The 17,750-nt window shown below is 43.8% G+C and overlaps 1 protein-coding gene and 1 long non-coding RNA gene across 7 annotated transcripts in view; one reads left to right on the top strand and one right to left on the bottom strand.

The window, feature by feature from the left end:
• PTPRC (protein tyrosine phosphatase, receptor type, C) overlaps positions 1 to 17,750 on the top strand; it is a 129,571-nt gene that overhangs the window by 58,922 nt on the left and 52,899 nt on the right. For 2 of the 6 annotated variants that reach the window (XM_010831084.1, XM_010831083.1), the window contains 8 exons: positions 1,148 to 1,324; positions 5,220 to 5,612; positions 6,388 to 6,459; positions 7,801 to 7,821; positions 9,926 to 10,132; positions 11,646 to 11,792; positions 13,190 to 13,333; positions 16,746 to 16,865. In XM_010831084.1, coding sequence (XP_010829386.1) covers positions 1,148 to 1,324; positions 5,220 to 5,612; positions 6,388 to 6,459; positions 7,801 to 7,821; positions 9,926 to 10,132; positions 11,646 to 11,792; positions 13,190 to 13,333; positions 16,746 to 16,865 — 1,281 coding nt within the window. The remainder of the gene's footprint in view (positions 1 to 1,147; positions 1,325 to 5,219; positions 5,613 to 6,387; positions 6,460 to 7,800; positions 7,822 to 9,925; positions 10,133 to 11,645; positions 11,793 to 13,189; positions 13,334 to 16,745; positions 16,866 to 17,750) is intronic. The other 4 variants (XM_010831088.1, XM_010831086.1, XM_010831085.1 and 1 more) reach the window with 3 other exon arrangements.
• Positions 5,273 to 6,381, bottom strand: LOC104981836. The gene is made up of 3 exons (XR_824422.1): positions 5,581 to 6,381; positions 5,403 to 5,496; positions 5,273 to 5,318 (listed from the first exon to the last, which is right to left on the bottom strand). It is a non-coding gene; the product is annotated as an uncharacterized LOC104981836 (long non-coding RNA).

Raw genomic sequence — 17,750 nt, 5'->3', positions numbered from 1 at the left:
AAAAAATGGATCTCTATAATCCCAATAGTCAGAGATCACCATGTTGTTTTATTTTTTTAAACAACGGGTGTACTTCCGCGTCCTCTGAGAGGAGGAAACCTGCTCGCCGAGAGTGCACACGTGCGGAGATCCCCGGCACACAGCGCCTGCTCGCCCTGCCTGCAGCCTCTTCCGCTGTGCGCTCAGCTCTGCACCGTTCTACTCCACCGCCCCCTCGCCACATTTTTCTTTTTTCTGAAGTGAACTGAAACTGGGGGAAATGTTACCTCAGCATCTCAGATTGATGTTTCATTTGCTATCATGAAAAAAATTATTTTTGGAGACTTAGGTCATTTATATATTTGTGAACTTTGTTTTCCAGTCTTTTACTCACTCTTTGAATTTCTTTTTTCCATTTTATTAATTTTTTAAAACTTTTTGTTTTGTATTGGAGTATAACTGGTTAAAAATACCGTGCTAGTTTACAGGTAGACAGGAAAGGGACTCAGCCATACATATACATGTATCCATTCTCCCCCAGATTCCTCCCATCCAGGCTGCCACATGACACTGTGCTTTGTTTGAATCTGATTGATATAAAAAATCAGTGTATGCATCTGGAACGTTTGTCTTTCATTTTTTATCTCCTGGTACCCTAGCCCTCCTAATGAACCCCTTCCAACTTTATTTTTCTTTATCCTTTTCCTTGATCAGTCTTTATGGTTTCTTTTAATCATCTTCACATGTTGTGTTTCATCCTTCTGAACCTGAGTGCTTCGGACAGAATCCACCAGTGAAGTAAGAGGCGGGGAGGGGGTCACTGCTTTTGATTCCATTTCCCTGTTTTCGCCTTTAGCCCCCGTTTTGTAGCTTGCTTTACATATGTCTACGTATTCTATCTATTCCTCTGCATGCATCTTTATTTGTATACATGTGTGTGCACATATGTATGCACACACACACCCCATATACACATAAATACCATGGCTCCTGGCAGTATGGTGTGTGTATATATTTACGTATATGCTTTTGTACACATGTATGTTTATGTACACACAGTAATGGGCGGGGGAGTTGGAAGGCTCAGACGGTATGATCTGGGGTATGACTCACGTGTTTCTTTTCTCCTTCCTGCATCTCCTGTGAACATGACGGAACACAACCGAAGAGCCCTCTACTCCGACTTCAGGTGGCCCCTTACCTGCTCGCACCACTGCATCCTCACCCGCAAACACCTCTAAAGGAGGAAAAGACTCCTCAGAGATCTCGCCTCCTACGAGTCCAGACAGTCTCATCACGAAAGCACCCCCGACCTCTTGGGGAAATAATAGCACTGCTGTGACAGGTTGGCGGAGATCTTAACTGACACGGGATTAGGAAAACTCGTCTCTCTTGCTCTCTCTTTAATTTTAAAGTTATCAGAACAGTTTGCCTTTAAATTCTGTGTTCAGTGTCTGTGTATGTGATTTCGCTGAAGGGTGTGAAGTGTAGAAGCTCGAGGTTTCAGTGGAATGTTGGTGGACTAAAGTCACGAAGCCTGTTCTTGGGGAGAAGGGGGGAGAGGGAAGCCCCTAGGTAATATCAGGGTGTGCATGGATGTGGGGGTGGGTTCTGAGTGTCCTCTGGCTCACGTACAGCCTCATTTTCCTGGATCCTGCTCCCCTAGACTTTCTGTGGCCCTCCAAGAGTCAGAACATCCCCTTTCAGGTTGTCAGTCTTACCCTTCTTGGCTTTTACTCTAAAGTAGAGCTTTTCTTGGTTCAATCCCAGCTTCTCAGTATCAGAAAATCACTGGAGACAGACCTTTGATTTTATTTTTTTTAATCACACTGAGGGTTAATAATATAGCTTTGTTCTTGGATTTCTTTCAGACCTTTGATTTTTTTTTTTAATCACACTGAGGGTTAATAATACAGCTTTGTTCTTGGATTCTTCTTCTTGTTGTTTTTTTAATTATCTAATTAGGGCCGTGAGTCCTAACAGTAGAATTGAAGATAACAGGGCCATGTTGGTAGCAAAGTGACAGAGTGCATGGGAGGTGTTTCTGCCGGGGAAAATCTCTGAGGTTCCTAGAATCCAGGGACACCAATGAGCTGCTGGTTCTCTGTTTAATGTTAGGTTTGCAAGTGTATCTGCCGCGTAAACCGACCATCCTGAGGATTGTTCCTGCTTTTTGCCTTAATAATGTGCTGGGTGCCACTTTCTGAGGCAAACTGCTTAATAGACCTGCTCTGATTAAAGAGAAGAAGAAATTTATTTGTTCAGTTAGGTCATCAGTCTTAGCTTGAAACAGAAGCATGGGTGGCGACGTCACAGACCCGTGGTCCACGGCACACACAGTTTTGAGCACCATCCCAGTGAAGTTTATTGGTTGTGGTAAGCAGTTACATCAATTGCAGTAATTTATATTTAATCTTTATACCATTTTCCCCTGCAACCACAGGGCAGGCATGGTGGCTGGGACCTGCCTAAACATGGCAAGCGTTCAAATTCCCTTTAACAAAAGGAATGTGAGGATGAGGGAGCTGATGTCTAGTTCCATGCTAAACTTTGTTAATGACTGAGTAACAGCACAGCGCACAAAGTTTTCTATTTCAGACATTCCCTACTTTATCTCACACACACCCACAACATTACTACTTTTTTATTTCCACAATTTCCCCCCAAAATCATTAAAGCCAGAGATTTACATATGAAGCAAAGCTTGATAAAAAAGGTTTAAAAGGAAATGGATTGGACATAAGGATGAATTCTTTACAAATACTAACTTGCTCTGGCACAATAATACTAATGGTTAAATTAGCATGGAAATCTTCATATACTTTCAAACAAAACACATTTTCTTCTCTGAAAAATAATCTTGGCAATAATCAAATTATTATTTTGAAGTATTAAAACCATTCCTTTGGGATAAAAATTATGACAGGCAATCCATGAGCTTTAAACAGCCACCCCATTTCACTGACTCCAGCTGTCGTGGAAACTTTTCCAGGCAAGAATACTGGAATGGGTTGCCATTTCCTTCTCCAGGGGATCTTCCTGACCCAGGGATTGAACCCGTGTATCTTGCGTCTCCTGCCTTGGGAGTTTTCTCTACCACTGAGCCACCTATTGTCATTCAGTTGCTAAGCTGTGTTGGACTCTTTGTGACCCCATGGAGCCACCTGGAAAGCCCTAAAAAGATCTGGAGATTTAGCAAATCCACAGATTCAAAAGTTGTGGATGGAAGGACTTTTCCCAAGATGCTTCCCATCCATGAATGAGGGCAGGCGTGATTGTCACACAGACTTGTCTGCTTTGTCCCACCAGGGACTTCTGTCCCTGTCCCCGTGGCTACGTCCACTAATGAAAAATCTGTTAGGATCAATTAACCTCATTAAATTGTGATTGCCACTCCTGTGCCATCTCTGAGATCACTCCACCGGGAAGAGTAGGTTCCCTTGAAGAGGGAAGGTCATGGATGTCTGGGCCAGGAAGACTGAGGGCTCTCAGGATGCCCTGAGGACTAGGGACCCTTGGGACGGACAGAGAGAATGAGCCAGTGAGTGGAGGAGGAGAAAAGGGTGTGCAGGAAGCCTCAAGTCAAGCCTGACTGATTTCAGAAGGGCCAGTTGTGTGCCTGCCGCTTTTTTGAAGGCTTAAAAAACAAACAAACAAACCAAGTTTCCACTCTTCTCCTGGTTCTGTGGGAAGCTTCTTCTGAGGATCTGGAACTGAAGAACGGATGTTTACGTTCTCCATTCTGGAGCGGCTTTAGTTAAATTTGGGGGTTAAGGGGCTTCTGGAGCCTGAGCTGAGAACTCAGACCCAGAATCCGGGAAAGATGCGCGTTCAGTTCTGGCAGGCATGGATGTGCATGATGGGAGGGAGCCTGCGTGCTCACGTCAGAGCCATCGGGGGACGTGCACGTGCGCGTCACACACCGACACACCCAGCATCTAACTGCAGAAGCGCAGCCAACCTCAGACCCTTGAGCCAGTGACCCCAGTGGTCAGGGCAGTGAAGCCACCACACAAGTCCAACCAGGAGCTAGCCCGTATTTTGTTTCTGCCAGGACAACGAAGCATCTAGTTAGCACCGAGTGAATACACGTTGCTCCCCTGTGCTGTGATTCTGGGTGAAGTGTGTGTGTGTGTGAGTGTGTCTGGGGGTGGGGGATGTGTGACACGCGGTGGGTGCTTTGAACCTTGACATTGAGACGTCTTAAGGAAGTACACGGTGGGCTTTCATCCGCCGCCATCCTTGATTCTAACCCATGAGCGCGTCTGTGATTGGAAACCCAGGGGGCTGCTGTCCGTATAGCACGACGTTCTTGGGCTCTAAACCAGTCCACTTTCCCCTGGCAAGGGCAGCCGCCATCCTGAAGGGAACATCGTGACCCTCAGCTGGAAGAAAAAAGCACCCAGTTCCGCAAAGGTGCAGGCGAGATCCCCCGCAGCTCTGTTTTCAGAAAATCAGGAGGGAGTACCCGCACCGCTGGCTTCCTCCGCCCCGAGGCTCCCGGCAGGGCTCGGGGGCAGGTCCTCCGTGGGGACTTCACCGCAGCCTTCCACCCTCAGAGCTCACTTCCACCTCTGCGGCCTCTGCCCCGCCAGCAGCACCCACTCTGGCATTTTCAGTGTCACCCACGGTACCCCCTATCCCCGCCAGGAAGCGCGGCCTCCCTGGGTGGGAGGGCAGATCCAGACTTTCTCTCCAGGTCCCAGATGCCTCATTTATTCCCGCTGCTGAGTCTTTGCTGCTGCACGCGGGCTTTGTCCAGCTGTGGAGAGGCCAGGGCTCCTCTCTAGATGCGGACTGCTCCTTGCGGTGGCTCCTCTTGTTGCAGAGCAAAGGCTCTGGGGCGCGGGGGCGTCCGTAGTTGCAACTCTGGGCGCTAGAGCGCAGGCTCAGTAGTTGCGGTGCGAGGGCTTTGTTGCTCCTTGGCGTGTGGGGTGTTCGTAGAGCAGGGATGGAACCCAGTGTCCCCTGCAGTGGAAGGAGGATTCGTCAGCACTGAGCCACCCGGGTAGCTCCCCGCCCCCGATGCTTTTACAATGTGAGTTGTGATGCCCTTCAAGTCATCTCTCCCGCGTGCCGCGCTGGTTTTCATCCGGGTTTGCAGACGGGTAGGTTGTGATGCTGCAGGAGTTCTTGAGTGTTAGCTGCCCGGCCTTAGCTTGATCAGTAGGCGATGCCTCCACGGGCCGCGTGGCCCTGCGCTTGCCGGGCAGGAATGCTGATGGCCTTTGTGATTGCAGGTGCCCCAGGAGAAGGGACCACGACCGCCTTGCCTGCAGACCCCGCTGCCCCACCAGCCACCTCCCGCAGCCCTGCACTCAGCAGCACTGCTGCCTCACCTCCACTCACCTCCAACTCGACCACCCAGGATAACGCCTCACTCCCACTCACCTCCAACTCGACCACCCAAGATAAAGCCTCACCTCCACTCACCTCCAACTCGACCACCCAGGATAACGCCTCACTCCCACTCACCTCCAACTCGACCACCCAAGATAAAGCCTCACCTCCACTCACCTCCAACTCGACCACCCAGGATAACGCCTCACTCCCACTCACCTCCAACTCGACCACCCAAGATAAAGCCTCACCTCCACTCACCTCCAACCCGACCACCCAGGATAACACCTCAGGTTTGACTGTGATGCCTTAGGCATGTTAGATGCTGGATCATGAAATGGAAACTTGAGACCTTCAGGCAACTGTTTTATTTCACACCCAACAGGGCTCCGTGGGTTTCCTGTTTTACAAATTTTCACACATTGATACTAAATTAGGCAACAAAACCTTACCAGTAAGCTTCCTCTGGGCATGTTTTATTTTATTATTTATTTTATAAAAGTTCATGGCAAAGAAGAAAGGTAACAAGCTTTCAGTCCCATAGCCCTGAGATCAAATCCAGCCTCTTCAACTTTCTAGTTGACTTCAGGAAAGTCGCTCCTACTTTCTCTGTGTCTGGTTTTCACTTGTAAAAAGGGGTATAATAATACTCATTTCATAAGATTGATATGAGGGTGGGATATGTAAAAAGCCTGGTATGAGAAGAATAATACAAAAAGGTAACCAGGATCCTCGTTAGTGTAATAATTGGAATAAGGAGAGTTGTAACAGAATGAGAAGCAATTGGAGGGAGACTGCACATGTCTGAATTATACCAAGGAAGGGTTTCTTCTCAGCATATACAGTGTCTGGTTCCGATGGTATGAACTCTTAGTTATCTTAAAGGGCCACATGTAGATAAATCTTTAACTCACTTTCTTGGTTTAGAAACAAGCAAGAGTCCATTCAAATGAGGAGGAAGCCCCTAGCAAAGATTCCTTTAGGAAATGATCTTTGCTGAGGCATTTTCCCCTCGCCCTTCGATAGGACAAGCTTGTTAACTGTGACCCTCTGTTCATTTCCTTGCAGATGAGCAGACCACGACCCCCGCACTGACCACTGCATCCAGCGTTAGCCCTGCAACCGCTCTCTCAACCATAGGTGACAACCTGACCCCCAGTCATGCAGTCACCCCGCCACCACGCACTTGGGACATGTCCCTGAAGGCCCTGCGTTGGCCACATCTACCCCAGGCTCTTTCTTCACAATGTTCACTCGAGTGTCTTAATCCTGGGGCCGTGGAGGGGCAGTTAGTCCAAAGCACTGATCTGTGTCTGCAGTGCAAGAGCTGCTGAGGTCTGGGCCGGTGTCACTTTGATAACCTAATGCCGGTCGTAGCATTCCCCTCGAGTGTGAACTTGATGAATGTGAGTAGAGATGACCAGCTAGCTATACCAGGACTTTTAAGAGTGGATTTCAGTCTTGGTATGAACAGAACAGTTCTCTCAGTGGGAGGCTTTGTATCAAGAAGTCAGTGGCAGGGGAGCCTCAGCATTCGGGGGCAGGGGGTATGGGGACAGAGGTGAGGGGGCCTCCATCCGGGAGTGAATGCCCAGGAGTTGGCAGAGCCTGCAATGGGTCAGCCAGTCAGAGCCTGCCGGGGCGCTGTTCCCGCCTCAGTTTCTCCATCTCGAAGACCAGACTAGCAGGGATCTCGTAGCTTCCACAAGCGACATTTCCGTCCTGTTCGCCAGTTAAATATATCCGCTCACACAAGACTTGTCTCAGTGGATGGGCAGATTTTTCACCCTGAGTCTAGTATATGGGTAAAGAGCTTACAAAAGTGAAACCAGAGCGTGGAGCTGCTGCTGCTGCTAAGTCGCTTCAGTCGTGTCCGACTCTGTGCGACCCCATGGGCTGTAGCCCAGCAGGCTCCTCCATCCATGGAACTTTCCAGGCCAGAGTACTGGAGTGGGTTGCCATTTCCTTCCGCCAGGGATCTTCCTGACCCAGGGATCGAATCTGGGTCTCCTGCATTGCAGGCAGACGGTTTACCGTCTGAGCCACCAGGGAAGACATTCTTTGCAAACAGAGATGCAAACTGAACTCGCTAGGGGTTACAATTATATAAACCTCTTTTGAGATTAATCAAGGAGATAAAGACTTTAAAAATGCCTCTGGCTGCTTGAATAGTCAGCCACCTCACCATTCCATAATCAGATGTGTGTCAAAAAGTCTTAATATTGTATCACGATTGGGCTTATGAGGTAAATTCATGAAAATATTTGAGGGGCTAGCTCCTTGGTTTACAACCTTTGAGGTTTTGAGATCCAAACATGGGACTAGGCACTGCAAACTCTGTCTTTTCTGTTAAACCTAATTTGGTAGATTCTACAGTTTATGAAGATGAAACATTGTAAACCACTCTTCCCTAAAATGACTAAGGGCAGAGATATCTTAAAAGTTGATTTTAATCATCTGCATTCTCTTTTTTTCTTTCAGCTCCTACTAAGCCACCATGTGGTAAGTTTGTCTACCTAGAGGCAACATATATCACTTTAATGATTTCATTCTTTATTTCAAGTTTCTAAGACCTCTGCTCCCCCACCCCAGCAAAATAAACTCAGTGGCTCTAATTTCTAACCAATGATTAGCTCCAGCTCTTAAGAGTCAGAGTCCTTCAGAGTGAGAAGTTTGATGTCATGTTCAGACCTGGATTTGAGGATCAGGATCAATCATTACTAGCTAAACAGCTCTGGTGGAGCCACTTACCCTTACCTTGGGTGTTTAAAGTGGGGTGATAGCAAGCTTGTTTTGGGGTTGGGGGAGGATTCCGTGTAATGATAAATGTGGAATGTGAATAGCACCTTCTAGGCTGATCAAGAAGAAAAAGTTTCGTCTGTCTCTCTATCTCGCTAGGGTTCTCCTCAAAGCAGATGCTTGAAAACAGTTTGTATCTGTCCTTCTCCTATCTTCTTCCTCTGTTCTCAGTGAAAGCAGAGTCCTTCTTCACGACCAGGGCTCACACACTCCACATGTTTCTAAATATCACCAGGGAGTCCCTGCTGTCAGTAGCTCTTCATATATTCAGTGCAAACACCAGCCTTCATATGTTTGCTTAATTAATATGATCCTTCATGATCAGATTCCTCTTGCATTATTACTTTTTTCACTTAAGGAACACGGAAATACTCATTGTTGTATTTCTTAACCTTTTATTTTGTTTTCGAGTACAGCTGATTGTGATAGTTTCAGGTGGACAGCAAAGGGATCCAGCCATCCGTATACATGTATCCATTTCCCCCCAAACTCTCCCCCATCCAGGCTGCCACATAACATTGAGCAGCATTCCCTGTGCTGTATAGTAGGCCCTCGCTCTTATCCGTTTTGAATATAGCAGTGTGTCCCTGTCCATCCCAAACTCCCTAACTGTCCCTTCCCCCCGTCCTTCCCCCTATAAGTTTGTTCTCTAGAGATTGAGCTAGAGATTGTCTTACCGAGTGAAGTAAGTTAGACAGAGAAAGGGAGATACCATATGGTATCCCTTATATTTGGAATCTGAAAAGAAGTGATACAAATGAATTTATTTACAAAATAGAAACAGACTGACAGCTGCTTCTAGGTTTCTGAGCACATTTCTTCCTGCTTCTGTGCTCACCCAGGTTCTTTCCTTATACTTGGAATTCCATGCCATCCTCACCCGCCCCCCTCCCCCATCACTTTTTATATGTCTTGCTCCTATTTTAAACTGCAAACTGAGTCACGTGCCCTAGAGAGCCTCTCCGGGTCCTCTAACCACAGCAGGCTCCTCTGCTGCTTTATTCCCGTGTTGTTTTGTGCATCATCTTGTTTTGGTGGTTTTCCTGTCCTCTCTAGCCCATTCCCGTGCCCATCTCCACGTTAGAGACCCCAAAGTGGAACATTTGTATTCCTGTTGTTTGGGACAGTGTTTTAAAACAAGTGTGTCATAATTTTTGTTGCACTAAAAAATGAGTGAATACATCAGTGTGTACTGAGAAGGTGTTTTTGTGAGTCAATGGAATCTGTTCAAATGAAGGGGAGAGTGAGATGACACTCGAGAAAGCTTGAGGAGGAGTTGTTGTCCATAACTTTTCATAAGCAGAGGCATAGTGAGGCCTCTGCTCTCAGATAATTAATGTTCTCCGTGTCAGGAGAAAGAGAGAATCAAGTACTGCAGTTTAGAAAGCAAGGGAAATGATAGAGCTGGAATAAGGAATTTTTCCTGTATGGCGCTCTTTTTTTCGTATTTCAACCACTTTTGAGACCCTACTAATGACAGGTTTTACACAAGGATCTGAATTTATGGTGATGATCAAAATAGGTTTTGCTCTTACTGAATTTACAGTCCAGTTGGGAAGACACACGAGTCCAATAATCATCCAAGTACAGGCTCATGAGCTGGGTCTTTGATGGGACAGCGATGTAAAGACAATCATGAGGGATAACATGGAGGTGCTGACGCGTTCCTTCTCCATTTTATGTTCCTGGGGCTATTTTTGTTGGTGTTTGGATATTTTAAAAAAATATGTTAAGGGGTTTGTAGTTAATGTAGGTTTGTTTGTTCTGAAAAATCAAAGATAATCCTGGCTGTCTTATTTTCTTTCAGAGAACAAATACGGAGGTGTGTCTGTGAAGTACTCTTTCAACGATAACAAGACATTTACTGCAACACTCGATGTTGAGGAAAAGGAATGTGAACCTCCTGGATGTGAAAAGGAGCACCCTGGCCTGCCTGCATGTCAAACTAGGATTATCAATATGTCACACCCTTCGTGTGAGCCTCCATTTGAATATGTCTTGGAGGTACCACCAGGTAAATGCCAGTTGCTTTCTATTTGTGTGTTTACAACGACAGTGCGGTTTTGTGTGCGGATTGTCGGGAGGCGGGGGCGGGGGCGGGGCGTGCTGCTCTCCTGACCCAGGAAAGTGGTGACCTCGGAGCAGCCTTCTGTCTTCATCCCTTACTCGCCTCCCTGCACCTCTTTTACAGCGTGGTTTGTGTCGACCAGATACAATCTACTCCTCTGAGCGATTATTCACAAGCTTCTTTCCTCTTCTCAACTGAATTCAAGTCATTTAAAATATATATATATTTATACATTATATATACACATTATATGTATATACATGTATGCATACATTATACGCATATACACATCAATACACATATGTATATAGTAATTGATAATAATATTAATATACACAGATGATGTATTAATGTTTATATTTATTAATCCTTCTAAATACAAGTGTGTCTGGAATAAAGGTTTCCCAGGTGGCTCAGTGGTAAAAGAGCCTGTCTGCTGCTGCAGCAGCCGTGGGTTCAGTCCCTGGGTCTGGAAGACCCCCTGGGGGAGGGCATGGCAGCCCGCTCCAGTATCCTTGCCTGGAGAATCCCATGGACGGAGGAGCCTGGGGGGCTACTATCCATGGGGTCGCAGAGTCAGACACAACTGAGTGCGCCTGTGCATGTCTAGAATATCTTGGAAAGATACAAAGTCAAAGATTTGATGTTTGTGGGGAAAAAAAAGTACTTTCTCCAAAAAAAAAAAAAGTTATAGTCACCTTAGGGGGATCCAGCTGGTTTTGGTGCCTCAGCAACTGCTGGGAAAGAGAAGGGACTAAGATACTATGTGGACTTCAGGGACGCAACCTTCACTAAATGTGTTTTCAAAACGGGACTTGGGAGCCATGTAAGTCTGTTAAATCTCTTACATCTTTTATTAATTCAAGATCATTGATTTACTTATTAACATTTAGGTAGGCTAGATGTCTGATGTTTATGGAAAAAAGAAACTTATTTAACCTACTCATTTTTTTTAAATATTACTGAAATAAATGATCAAATAAAAACAGAAAGTGACAATTTTTAAAAAAATGCATTACCCAGAGGGAATCACACATGCTCTGTGTAATGACCATTCAATGAAAATAATCAAAGAGTAAATGAAAAACTGAAAATATAAGTAAAAATACAAAATGAAGCCAGTCTTTTAAAATGTGCAAAAGATGCAATTTTATCTAGATTTTTGCTTGGGTTCTATTTTTTAGAAGTAGTGTAAATTCTAAATGAATTAGCATTACATATATTGGTAGTATTTCATTTAGAATTTACGCTTCTTTTGAAAAATAGAACCCAAACAAAAATCTAAAAAAAAGAATAAAGACTTAAGAAATGCAAAACCCTGAGAATTATTCAACTTTTCAAAAGTAATCTAAATTCTTGCCAGATTCTGTATCATGAATATATTTGAATAACTGTCACTGAGCATATGGCATGAATTATGAAATATTAATCATCCATTTTTGTATCTTTATTCTGACAGATCCTAATCAGTTTCAGCTAATAGACTGTGTAACACGTGAAGAAGCAGATACTTCCCTTTGTTTACAGTGGGAAAACAAAATTTTTGTCCATAGTGAACGATTCAAGGACTGTGAGGAAACTAAAATTACATATGAATTTAAATGTGGTAAGAATTTAACATTGACCAGAGGAGTTTTTTTTTTTTTCCTATAGTGGGAAGTTTCTGTAAATATTATCTAATGATTCCTTCCTCCCTCCTTTCATCCACTTTCTTTCAATCTCTCTCCCTCTCTCTCTTGCACAGTCCATGATATGTTTGGAATCAAACACTTGTATTCTTTATACCACTCAAACTCACAAAAGAGACAGATACTTTACTGGAAAAATAATTTTTGAAATAGCAGTATCATTTTATTTATAAGAATGTTCTTGGCAACAGTTACACAGGAGGCGTTGCTGAAGAGATTATCAGAGAAGAGTTAAAAAAGCTAAGATACACAAACTCCTAGCATGAGTGGGAAAGCAAGCAATTGCACGTGATTCCACGAGCTCCTTTGTCAGCCCTCCATCAACAACACCCGTAAAAAACTGCCAGAAGACTTTCACAAAGGAAAGGAGAAAAAGAAGCATCAGTGCTGCAAGGGATATGAGTTGGTGTTCACGGAAGGGGGACACTTGAGTTAGAATTTCTTTTAGTAATTAATGATTTAATACCTTTCTATTTCTCTTCATTTGAGTTTATTGGGATGAAATCTCCCTCCCTTGGCATAAAGCCACCTGCTAGGCCGTATTTGGCAAGACAGACAGACGAAAATACACACTCTCACAGAGGGTGGAGCGTGGGACTGGTTATAGACATCGTGTTTCGGGGACGATGCACAGCTTGGGCATGAGCAGGATGAGGAAGGCAAGAGCGAACGTGCGGCAGGCTGACGACATAACCGTGATCTCATTATCCACGTGATGAAGGCTGACTCAAATGCAGTCTCGACTTTCCACAGAGAACGATGAACTAACGCCTCATTTCTTCAGTTAAATTAGAGACACTCTCAAGTTCACTTCTACTTACCAGTGTTTTCTTTAAAAATGAGTGTAGCAAAACCATGCGTTATTGCAGCAGATCTCTGGATCTTTTAATTATCGTTTTGACCATTTGCATAGGTTTTTAATCTAATAGAGATTAACTATAGATATAGATTAACTATAGATATAAAGTGGGAGAAGGCAATGGCACCCCACTCCAGTACTCTTGCCTGGAAAATCCCAGGGATGGAGGAGCCTGGTGGGCTGCAGTCCTTGGGGTCGCTAAGAGTCGGACACGACTGAGCGACTTCACTTTCACTTTCCACTTTCCTGCATTGGAGAAGGAAATGGCAACCCACTCCAGTGTTCTTGCCTGGAGAATCCCAGGGACAGGGGAGCCTGGCAGGCTACCGTCTATGGGGTCACACAGAGTCAGACACAACTGAAGTGACTTAGCATAGCATAGATATAAAGCCAAAGTGAAATTTAAGTGTGATATATTACATTCATATACTCATATGCAATCCTTATTTTTTTTAGATGGCGGTTCTCCAAGTTATAATAAAGACACATTTAAAGTGAGGAATCTTAAACCCAGAACTAATTATACTTGTAGTTCACAAGTACTCTATAATCAACAGCTTCTTATTAGTCAAAATAAAACTATTGAAACAGATTTTGGAGGTGAGTATATTGCTTACATTTGTATGTTAAATTTCTTTTCTTTTTATAGTCTTATGATTCTTTGAGAATCATAGAAAAAGATATTATGAATTTGGAGAAAGGGTTTCACAAAAAGGCGTTGTGTCCATTTTAAAGTGAGAATTTAGAAATAAATGACAGAGAATCCAAACCTCCATGAAGTTTTTGCAAACTGTAGGCTGCTGTGAGGTCCAGGTGGAAACAAGACTGTGAGGTAAGTGACATGCTTGTTCACACAATTCCCATTGCGTCTCCTCGCTCCTGTAGCAGCCTCCTTCTTTTGATGTCTCCTGCCTCTTCTGGGCCACTTTCAAATCCTGCCTCTCACAGGAGTAAGGTGAGCACAGAAGCTAATGAGAAGCAGTGATAAAGCGAATTGTTGATAGCAAAATATTACTGAGAAGCCAGCAACATAAATAATAACAAGATTATTATAACTAGTAGCAATTGAAAAATAAAATTCTGGAAAATAACAGCATCTGGAAGATGGCAGGGAGAAGGAATCGAAAAGTGCTAAAACTTCAGTCATATTTAATGGAAGTAAAGAGATTAGTAGAAATAAAGCCTCTCGATGAAGGTGAAATGGAGAATGAAAAAGCTGACTTAAGACTAAGATCATGGTATCTGTTCCCATCACTTCATGGCAAATAGATGGGGAAAAAATGGAAACAATGACAGACTTTATTTTCCTGGGCTCCAAAATCACTTCAGATAATGACTGCAGCCATGAAATTAAAAGATGCTTGATCCTTGGAAGAAAAGCTATAATGAGCCGAGACAGTGAATTAAAAAGCAGAGACATCACTTTGCTGACAAAGGTCAATATAGTCAAAGGGATGGTTTTTCCAGGAGTCCTGTACAGATATGAGAGTTGGACCATAAAGAAGACTGAGCACCAAAGAATTAATACTTTCAAAATGTGGTATTGGAGAAGACTCTTGAGAGTCCCTTGGACTGTAAGGAAATGAAACCGGTCAATTCTAAAGGAAATCAACCCTGAATATTCATTGGAAGGACTGATGCTGAAGCTGAAGCTCCAATACTTTGGTCACCTGATGTGAAGAGCCGACTCATTGAAATAAACCCTGATGCTGGGAAATATTGAGGGCAGAAGGAGAAGGGGATGACGGAGGATGAGATAGTTGGATGGCATCACTGACTCGAGGAACATGAGTTTGAGCAAGCTCCAGGAGAGAGTGAAGGACAGAGAAACCTCACGTGCTGCAGTCCAAAGAGTTGAACACAACTGAGTGACTAAACAACCAAAAGAGACTCCAGTTGACTTTAGAAATTTACTAGGAAAATATGTTAATTGTGAGGCAATTTATGAACAACCATTAAAAATATGAAGGACAGGTAAATAGATGACATTGTGCATAATCAGTAGAAGAAAGTTACGGAATAAAAGATGTTCTACATGTTAAAGGAGGAAAAGGAGAAAGGAGGAGGGGGAGGAGGAGGAGAAGGAGAAAAATGGGGAAGGGGAGGGGAAGGAAGAGGAAAAATGTGGCAGAGAGGGAGACAGAAAAGGCTAAGTAGTAAACAGTAGGTAAAAGAGCAGAAATGTCAAAGTATATCAAAAGTCGGACTTCCCTCATAGCTCACTTCGTGAAGAATCTGCCTGCAGTGCAGGAGACCTGGGTTTGATTCCTGGGTTGGGAAGATCCCTTGGAGAAGGGAAAGGCAACCCACTCCAGTGTTCTAGGGAAATCCTGGGAAATCCCATGGCCAAAGATGCCTGGCGGGCTGCAGTCCGTGGGGTTGCCAGAGTCGGATGCGACTTAGCGACTAAACAAACCACCATATCAAAAGTTAGTATAAATAAAATGGTTTAAATTTACCTTTTGAAGCAAAGGCATTCAGACTCGAATAAAGTAAAGACGTATTTGAGGGGAATTTGTACCTTAAGTAAGATCAAGTGATAATTTATGGGAACTTTTATTGCTTAGCTCCTATTGAATGAAATCAATGGAGAGTGCTTAGAAAAGAACCAGAAAAAAAAAATACAAAGATATTAGAAAGGAGAAAATAACAAAGGCTGGAGTACAGATTATTGAAAGAAGAAACAAGCAAAGATATCAGGAATTTACTAATCAGTTTGAAGGCTTGATTTTGAAAAGAATAATAAAATAGACCTCTAGCAAAACAACCTTCCCCCATGCATTAACAAAAGGACATTAGAGAAGTCCTCGAAGCTGTCCGCGGCCGCCGGGGGGCCCGTGCCTCTCTTCGGCCACGAAAAAAAAAAAAAACAAAAAACAAAAGGACATTAAAAGTACAGTAGAAATTTCATGGAGAAGGCAATGGCAACCCACTCCAGTACTCTTGCCTGGAAAATCCCATGGACACAGGAGCCTGGTAGGCTGCAGTCCATGGGGTTGCAAAGAGTCGGACATGACTGAGCGACTTCATTTTCACTTTTCACTTTCATGCGTTGGAGAAGGAAATGGCAACCCACTCCAGTGTTCTTGCCTGGAGAATCCCAGGGATGGTGGAGCCTGGTGGGCTGCCGTCTATGGGTTTGCACAGAGTCGGACACGACTGAAGCGACTTAGCAGCAGCAGCAGCAGAAATTTCACAGATTATAAAGAATCTCATATTCAATATGAAAAGTTAGATAAAGTGAATAATTTTCTAGAACATACAAATTATGAGCATTTGCCTAGGGGAAGAGTTAGAAAATTAGACTTAAAACCACAGTCTAATACCTCTTTACTCACTTCACACTCCCTGTCTGCTTACTTCGCCTACCCTTTAAAAAAGATAAACCAGAAAGGTAAGCTTAGTTTCTGTCCTATCCAAACTGCCCCACAGTATAGAAAACATGTAAATCTATCAACTCACTTTGATTATTGTTAGGGTTTGGAATAGGCTTAGGCATACTGTTATGTGGATACCAAACATGCACAAAGATGAGGCCACTGTAAGCCAGTCTCTTCCATGAACGTAGGTACTGAATAGTAAATGAATTATTAACAAAGTCAATCCTCTAGTACCTTATAAAACGTGTAGCTACAAAAGAAGATATACAGAAGTGTTATATGCTCAGTTGTGTCCGATTCTTTACAACCCCATGGGCTGTAAACTGCCAGGCACCTCTATCTGTGAGACTCTCCAGGCAAGAATACTGCAGTGGGTTGCCATTCCCTTCTCCAGGGGATCTTCGCAACCCAGGGATTGAACCCAGGTCTGCTTCATTGCAGGCAGATTCTTTACTTTCTGAGCCAAATGATCTCTAAAGAAAATGTAACAAGAGCAGGTATCTTTCTTACAATTTCATCTTTGATTCATAGTTAATCAAATTATGACTATTAACAATGCATGCTAATAATATGAAAAATGGTTTCTCTATGTCTTGTTTTTTTCACATTTTATCTTCTTATTCTCTCAACAGAACCAGAAGCACCTCAGAATTTTACTTGTTCTGCTAAAAATGGAACTGAAGGAAAGTGTACCTGGACACCACCTCAAAGTTATTTTGACAGAATCTCTCTTTGCTATTCGATTATTCCAGGTAACTTGTAGAAAATTTAATTCCATATCAGGAAAGATAAATCTAAAATTGGAAAACACTAGATGTATGGATGGAGAAGGAAATAGCAACCCACTCCAGTGTTCTTGCCTGGAGAATCCCAGGGGCGGGGGAGCCTGGTGGGCTGACGTCTATGGGGTCAGGCAGAGTCGGACACGACTGGAGTGACTTAGCAGCAGCAGATATATGGAAGAAGTGAGTGAGCCACAGAGCTTTCTACACAGCAACCGTGATGGGCATCCTATATGTCTTGATTTTAAGAACTGCCTCCACTCACTACGGACTCCCCAGCCTCTGAGATGCCTGAAGCTCAGAGCATCCCCAATATTGCTTGTATTTCTTGACCTTCTTACTTATAATCTTTACACTCTAAAGCCTAGAGAAAGAAAATCTCTGGACAATAATACTTAGCTGTCTTCCACATATTACGTAAGTGAGCTGCACTGGTTTGAACTTATTGTTCTGGATGACAGACAAACCGCTTCCATAGCTTGATCCAGCTGGTGCACACACAAAATTGGGTGAATAAAAATGAACATATTCCTGTTTAGTCATGGAGGGCACTTTACTGGCCAGTGGAATCTTAGAACGTAGTTCTAGTTAGCATGAAACTTCTGCAGAAGTCCAACCACTGGGCTCGCCCTTCCTTTGGAGGGACTATTTAAGAGAACAGACCTCTCCTGGACGATGCGAAGTATCTAAAATGCCTTTAGAAGACAGTGGGAACTGTGGACCATCTCAGAATAGACTCAGCCCTTGGGATAGCCCTCTTGACCGTCCTTGCCCTATAGTTTAAAGTAGTTTTGAGTTGAACATCTCACAGAGTTCCATCTGTTTGGTGGGTAGGTGAAATTTTCAGATTTCAAG

This window comes from Bison bison, unplaced genomic scaffold (assembly GCF_000754665.1).
Source record: "Bison bison bison isolate TAMUID 2011002044 unplaced genomic scaffold, Bison_UMD1.0 scf7180017864524, whole genome shotgun sequence".
NCBI classification, from domain to species: Eukaryota; Metazoa; Chordata; class Mammalia; order Artiodactyla; family Bovidae; genus Bison; species Bison bison.
This window is presented reverse-complemented; position numbering and strand designations above follow the sequence as displayed.